The 8,565-nt window shown below is 28.7% G+C and overlaps 1 protein-coding gene across 1 annotated transcript; it reads right to left on the reverse strand.

Moving 5' to 3' along the window:
* Window positions 1-352: 352 nt before the first annotated feature.
* On the reverse strand, window positions 353-8,564 carry LOC114129222 (glycerol-3-phosphate dehydrogenase, mitochondrial). The gene is made up of 13 exons (XM_027993881.2): window positions 8,416-8,564; window positions 3,893-3,996; window positions 3,269-3,434; window positions 2,923-3,145; window positions 2,700-2,863; window positions 2,346-2,640; window positions 2,080-2,273; window positions 1,803-1,997; window positions 1,485-1,741; window positions 1,258-1,416; window positions 1,003-1,191; window positions 842-940; window positions 353-701 (listed from the first exon to the last, which is right to left on the reverse strand). Exons 2-13 carry the CDS (start codon window positions 3,986-3,988, stop codon window positions 576-578), a joined length of 2,163 nt encoding a protein of 720 aa, XP_027849682.1. The 5' UTR covers window positions 3,989-3,996; window positions 8,416-8,564; the 3' UTR covers window positions 353-575.
* Window position 8,565: the final 1 nt, after the last annotated feature.

Raw genomic sequence — 8,565 nt, forward strand, 5'->3', positions numbered from 1 at the left:
GACTATATAAGTTCAAAAATAATTTAAAACACAGTTTAATAAAAAATTAGATGACGAATATGGAATTTGGACGTCAAAAATAATTTATAATTTCCTAGAGATTCTTATTTATCAAAGTTATTAGAAAATGGGCACATTTCATTAATATAAATATTTTCCTATGTTAAGTTTAAATATTCAATATTTTACGTACTTTACATTGTTTATTATGTATACAACTACATAATTTAGAAATAATTATTTTTATAACTGTTAACTATAGTTACATTGTTTATTTTTTAAGAATGATAACTTATTAATTATTTAGAAAATATATATTACTTATATAATATAATAAACATAGAAAATAAAATTCTTTGTAAATTTTTCTATATTTTTTTTTATTTAACATTGTGGTCATAACAGCAGTTTTTATTTTTAAACATAGTAACACTTTGTAACAAAACAAAAAATTATAATTAAAGAAATACTTTGGTTATGGTAAAATTCATTATATCTAAAAAGTTGTTTACGGACACTAAAATGAAACCAAGAATAAATAAATAATTTGTGATTTAATCCAATAGAATTTTCATCTAAAATCCACCGCCACTTCTTTCCACGCTGATTTTGCTTTGAACTTTATTATGAACTTCTTCTAATTCGGCCATTCGGGCAAAACGAGAGTGAGATATATGACCTGATTTAAGTGCTGACATCATCTAAAGTTTAATACATATTTTGTATTATATATTATTAGTATGTAATCACTACTAACATTTTATTAAAAAAATTACAATAAATTAGTATAATTTTAACTTTTAAGTAGTGTTTAAAGTAATTAATATAATAATGTGCATACCTGTAAGTATTCATCAAGCTCAACTTGGCCATTCATATTGGTATCTATTTCTCTCAGAATTTCATGAAGCTCATCTCCAGTTACATTTTCACCAGTATTCTGTGAAAATATAAAACATAATTTTAATCATGAATGATAAAATAATTGACAAGAATAAATACCTTCATACTCCTACGAATATCATTGATGGAAACATATCCTTTGTGATCATGATCAAGAATCTGGAATCTTTTAACATACATTTTGATCTCTTCCTGGGATAGAGTAATTGGAATTTTGTCTCGAGATGCTCTGTTCACACTCATACCCATTTCAGTTGCCAAAAAGTTGTGAGCCATTTCCAATTGTTTCTAAATATTGTAACATAACACATGTATTAATAAATTATAAAGTTGTATGACTATCAAATATCTAACTTTTTTTTCATCATCACTCCAATTTAATTCTTCAGCCATAATGTTTACAATAGTTGGGAGTGCTTCTTGAGCAGCTTGCACATTTAGGAATGCCAATCGTAAACGTCTAGCAATCATATCAACAGCCGTAACTGCATATTCTCTAACTCCATAACGAATCTTTTAAATAAAAATAAGTTTTAAAAATGATTTTCAGAAAATTGTAACATAAGTTTAATGTTTAATACCTCAGCATCAATGTATGGGAATTCAGGGTGAATTTTATTACCGATTACTGGCCAACGTTTACCAGTGAGATTAGCTAATTTAGCTACAGCAAATGCTCTGTCACCATATGACGTAGCTAAATGTTGAGCGACTTCGCATTCCAAACCGAAATCTTGTACTAATCTGATGTACATTGTTGGTGTCCAACCATGTGATCCTTCCAATTGGAGACCATCTGTTTGACATTCAGGTTTTGTTGGTTTTAATTCTGGAACAGCTGCAAAAACAATTTTAAATTACATAAGGGCAAAAATGTATAAGTAAAATATCTAATTAACCTTTTATTGCAGCATCAATAGTTTCTTGAGCCATAGATCTGTATGTAGTCCATTTTCCTCCAGCAATCGTTACTAAATTAGATTTGCTCACATGCACAATATGATTACGCGCTAATGACTGAGTGTCACCTTTATTTGGATCCGATACTAATGGACGAATACCACCCCACGCACTTAAAACATCACCTCGACGTACTAAAGTCAATTTATAAATAATATTAAAATATAAAAATAATAATTGAAATTTTAATTTTAAAAACTCAATTTAATGGCATACCTTCAACATCAGAGTTGAGATAATTTTTTATTTCATTCAATATGAATGAAATTTCTTCTTCTGTAGGTGTGGGATGATAAGTTACATCACATGGGCTATCTGTGGTACCTGATAATGTATGTTTTTGCCATGGTAAAAAGAATATAACACGGCCATCAGATGTTTCAGGATCCAAAAGTCCCATTTGTTCAGGGCTATAAATATAAGAATAATGAAATATATTTATATAAAAATACCTATACTAAATCAGGATTTGTAAAAATTACCTGTAATAACCAGGTAATACAATGTGTACACCTTTACTAGGAGTACATATTTCCTTAGTATTGCTATCATCCATTTTTCGTACAGAATCAGTAAAAGGTCCAGCAGCATTTATGATACACTTTGCTTTAACATCCCATTCTTTTCCAGTTAGTTCGTCTCGAAGGTGTGCACCACAAATTTTTCCATTTTCATCTTTAAGGATATTTATTGCTTTTACATGATTTGCTACTGTTGCACCATAACGAGTTGCAGTCAGTGCTAAAGCTAGGCACATTCTAGCATCATCTTGTTGGCCTAAGATATAACACATTGATGAAACAACTAAACGAACTGAAAAATTGCATTATCATTACCATCATGATACACAATAGCTCCAACCAATTTATTTTTTTTAAGCATAGGAAATATTTCTAATGCTTCATTTTTGGATAAATAATATGAACTTTTAACTGTTTTTGAACCTGCTACAAGATCATATGCTTTAATACCAACCCAGTAGTAAGGAACTTTCCACCACCTACATAAATATAAGAAATAGTGAATAAATGTGAATTAAATATAAAAATTAAAACATACTCATAAACAGGTAACATGATTGGTATGGCATGGGTTAAATGAGGAGCCGTTTTAAGCATTGATGAACGTTCATGCAATGCTTCTTTAACCATTTTATATTGTTCCAAATCTAAATTAAGTATTGCTTTTTGCAAATAACGTACACCACCATGGATAAGTTTAGTACTACGACTTGATGTACCTGATGCAAAATCGTCTAATTCGACTAGTGCAGTTTTTAAACCTGAAAATCATTAATTAAAGGTTTAAAAATGTAATTAGAATATAAAATTACTTATTACATCAAAATGTATACAAGATAATTAGTACTAAAATGTGCCTAATATTTGTTCATTAAATATCTTACCTCGTGTGACCGAGTCTATAGCACAACCAGCCCCAGTAGCACCACCTCCAATAATCAGGACATCAAATTCTTCTGAATGTAGAGATTGAATTTGAGTGCTTCTTGGAGGTAATGTTCGTAGTCTTCCAGTTTTCTTAGCACCTTCTGCTTGTACTGTTTGTAATTGCTTCAAACAAAAATAAATAAATGTCATTAGATGTATTACCAAATATAACAACATAATATAATAACTTAAAATTATTTTCATACATACATATATAATATATATATATATTATAAATAGTATATAATAGCGGTTCTCAACCCTAGGGTCGTGACTCAATTTTAGGTCACCAATAATGTTTAATGGGTTAAAAATTAAAATGTTGATATGATTATATAAATCATAAATTTATAAAAAGGACACATGAAAAATTGAGTAAAAATCTTAGGTCCCCAATACACAATGGTTGAGAACTATTGGTATATAATATTCTTAAGCAAAAAAAAAACCTAAAATAAACACTTTTCAAAAAGTACATAATATTATAATGTGGAAAATATCTATGGCCTATAATAGGCTATATTATGTAGATACTTTCTCAAAGAACCATAACAATAATAATGTAAAAAAGTAATACATACTGTTGGATTTTCTCCAGTCAATAACCATGTGGTGAAATATGCTCCAGCACTAACTGAAGCACCACCAACAATTAAATTGTAAAGTTTTGACGTCATTATGTAACCTAAGACATAATAAAAATGCAATTCAAATTATGTATGTAATTATTTTCATAATTATTTTATACTATTCGTTATTTGAAGTAAAAATTAAAACACTGAGCAGGGAATAATAGATGAAAAGACTATAAAAAAGATTCAGTCGAGAAATACTATTTGATTAGCCTTCAAATTTGTTTTATCCTGGATATATTTAGTGATCTTTTAGGGTACAAATACATGATTTTTTCCTCACATTAGTAATTAGTGAACAAAATAACTCATACTATGTTATTACTAAAAAAAAAAAAAATATATAATATTAAATTTAAAAAGCAAAATATACATTATTTTTCATCTAATAAATAACTTTTATTTTTAACAATAACAAAAATGTCTTCAACATAAATAATTTCTAATATTTTTTTCTCTATAGCTATAAAACAGGAATACATCTTATTGAAAAATGTCCCAATATCCTGATAACATAGTCTAGATATGTAACAACAATTTTAGCAATTTCAGTATAATTGTATAGATTATTACCTATTTTGAATTCTCTACAGCAGACAGGTTTTAACATACAACAATGAATGTCATACTAAAGTGATTTTTAAAGCATGATTAAAATATAAAAATACTTGTTTAAACAATGTTATAGCTGATATAACTTATGAAATATTAATTTGATATAAATTAATCTAAAATAGAACTCTGTTAGAAAATAGTTAAGGAATATTCATTAGGTATTATACAAAATGTATGTTCTAACATACATGTACACAATCTTTATACAATTAGATTTGTATTAGTATTTTGGAAATTTAATTCAAACAAACAAATGGTTTTAATCTAAATATCAAAACTAAATAAACAAAAACAAAAATTGTTATTCAAATTTCTGAGGCAGATTTACTAATTGGAATTGGGCCAGAGACTTTTTTAGCAGACCTTTAGATTAACTGCCAAAAGTCAAATCATGTTATGTATAATATACTAATACTTGTACATATATATACTTAACAAATTTTAAATATAAAACTTCTTACATAAATAATAGCAGGAACCTAATACATTTTTTAAGTCAATGTGACATTGAATGATATTGAACTTGTTTTTAAATTTCAATCATTTTAAAAATCATAGGAGAAACAAAATGATAAAATTTTAATGTTTGTTGTTTGAAGATATTGTTGAAGATTAACATAAATAATTTACATATTTGAAACCTAATTAAATAAATTGTGACCTAGGTATGGTTAAATAAATTAAAATATACTATTATTCATCAGTATTTATTTAGATGACATAATTAGGTAATATCTATAATTAAATAATTAGTTTGATTTGAATTTCTACTCAATAACTTAAGACTTAATAAGTTGATGTTCATTTGTTTATTATTTAACAGTGGATCAATTCTTATTTATGTAAACACCTAAGAAGTGTTTGAAATTATTTTAAGACATTTATATTTTATTAATAATATGAAAGATCATTTTAATATTGCAATAAGGATTTAATATTAAATCGTCTGAGAAAATAAATTATTAGAAAAAGATAATATGTTAAATTATAATAAAATGTACACATATGTATGCATAAATTAAAATAATTTTCACATGTATAAATAAATTAAAAATAAATATTAATATTTAATTAGTAGGTACTCCGGTTAGTACCTAATTATCAAAGTAATTATGTTCATTTATAAATGAGATAGTATTAAATAAGCTCCCTGCTAATTACATATTGCAGTTAAAAAAAAAATTGTCAATCAGTAACAAAAATAAAATAAATTAATAATGATATAATTATAACTCGTTATTTGTTTTGAGTGTGTCAAACATAAATTTCTAATAGCTACAGAATAATGTTATATATTTAATGTAAATTAGATAAATGTTAGCATACATTATTTGTAATATTATTACAATGTTTTTGATGTCACATCTAATTACAAACTTGACATTTATTACTTGAGATATTACAAAAAAAAAACCAAACTTAAGTAGGTATGGTCAATATGGATTAGTAAATTATAAATATATTAAAATTAAAAGCCAAAATTAATATACTAGGTATTAAAATATGGTTTGTTTTGTCAAATATCAATTAAGTTATATTATTTTATTTTACTACTATAATATCTATTTCATTATGTATATATAACAATTGTGTTTTGATTACGTTTTTCTGGGTAATTAATTTTACTGATTATTATTAATCATTTTTATTGCTTTAAAAACAATATTTTCCATTACTTAGAATTTAGACCTTTCTTAATGTATTAATTATGCTGCAATACCTATAAGGTGCCAAATTAATTAAAAGATAAATTAATAAAACAATAAACGATTTTATTTGGAATGTTTTTGTCATTTTAAGAACATAATAAGTAATTAGCTACATGAATATGCTTTAGAATAATATAACAAATAATATTTATCTAACAACCTCAAAAAAAAAAAAAAAAAGAAAAGAAAAAATATGTCAATCTTATAAGCATTGTTCACATTTAAAATATTTGTACCATATTAGTATTCAAATAAATGAACACTAATTACTATGTGTAAAACTTAAGTTGCTAGGAATAAGTGTTTGTATTAGATACAATTAAGTATGTTACAAAAATTATTACCTAACAAGTAGGATTGGTCATAGGTTTATAGAAGAAAATAATCTCGAAAGTAATGTATATAATGGACCAAAGTTAGGTAATCCTCTACAATGTATCTACACTAATTATGTATTTTTTTTACATATTTTTATATACAATTTTAACCTCAACAATTAAAATTTGTAACAGGAAGTTTGTGAATACAGATAAGTAATATATTATAAGCAAATAACAAAATATTTGTAGTGTTATAAATATAAATCTCGATATAAATGTTGTATTTTTTGTGGAACGTGTTATGGTTCAATATTCAAATGATTAATATAGTTATTCTCATACAGGTGAAATAATTGCAAAAAAACACGATAACCGTGTTTATTGATATCAATAATCAAACATCAATGCCAAATATTTTTCAAAGACATGCAAATCTATATAATTTAATGATATTTATTTGGAACAAAATAGAACAGTATTAGAGGCATACAATAATAGGTACATTATTGATTAATGTTGAGTAAGTACATAATATAGTTTTTTTCTGATGACTATTATCCTATTTGACGTTATAGTAGATAAGCCATAAGTGTACAATTTAATATTATACATGCACCTATTTAGGTAGTTATATAAATCCATAAATTTTTTTTATACATATTTTGTTTAAAATTTTTCATAGTACACAGGTATAAGTAATCAATGTCCCTGAATGTAATAGGTGCCTTTACGGCAGCTTAATTAAATCAATACCGGTATTTAGAGTGGTGTCTAAAAAAACAACAGGTAGGTAATGGCTGATTGTGTGAGATTATGCAACCAAGGTCGTTTTTAAGCAACAAATAGGATAGAAAAAAAAAAAAAAAAGGTAGGCAGGTATTACCTCGTCGTGTGGTCGGCAGTAAATGTGAAAAAAATCGCAACGAAAAAAGAACGAAATTTGATCACAGACTCGCGTCCGTTGCGGATATGAGTTAATGAATTAATTTAATCGATAATATTGTTACGGTTGACACTCGTACCCGATCGATTGTCATTTGTCATGACAATAACGGTTAATCGCGGTTGTTGACATCTCGATATTTGAGTAACGATCACAAATATTATTTTCTTCTAACTATCGATCACTGGACGGAGACGCGAGTAAAGCGACGAACACGACTGGCGAAGCGGCGACGGCGACAAAAAATCACGCTTCTGCGGCGCCCGCATGGACTACTCCTCTATCAGTTATCATTGAGCACTGAGCACTGACCAGCGCGGGCCGGATAAACGCGATCGTCGACTACGGAATAAAAACGACATTGTAATCGGCGGCAAATAATGGTTTATCAGCCGTTATCGGTCCGCCCGACACGATAATATTTTGGAGGGGAACAATAGACGGCGGTACGCGTCACGCGCCAGACACGAGTGCGTGCGGCGGCGGCCCGTGATCGGTGACCGGTGTTATCATGTCTCGCGCGCGCGCGATCGACGAACGTGCGAGACCGGACAGGTGACCGAATTCGTTTGTGTGACCGAAATGAGCGATATTAATATCGCGTCGGCAGGCGTGTCCGGCGGCCGCGGTTATGATACTATAATATTGATATTATTATTACATAATAATGAAATTGCAATATCGTCGTCCTCGCGCGAGGTCAATATCGGCGGCGGCGGCAGTGGCGCGTGGGCGTTTGTAGGGCGGGGTGAATGGTTGAGCAGGGGGACGCCGCGAAAACGAATAGTTAATAATAATGAGCAAATATTTTCGAGTAATATTATATTTATTATAATGTACAAAATACTATTATTACGTTCGGCGGCAGCGGTCTGAGGTACTCACCCCGTTAGTGCGCCAGCGTCGCTCATCCAGCGAGGAACAGTCGGACGGTGATCGGTGGTCGGCACTCGACTGGCGGCGGTGGCCGAGTTTTTAAAAATAAACGCCCAGCGGGAGGCGACGGCTTGACGATTGTCCGCGGTCGGCGGTATA

This window comes from Aphis gossypii, chromosome X (assembly GCF_020184175.1).
Source record: "Aphis gossypii isolate Hap1 chromosome X, ASM2018417v2, whole genome shotgun sequence".
In the NCBI taxonomy this organism is placed as follows: Eukaryota; Metazoa; Arthropoda; class Insecta; order Hemiptera; family Aphididae; genus Aphis; species Aphis gossypii.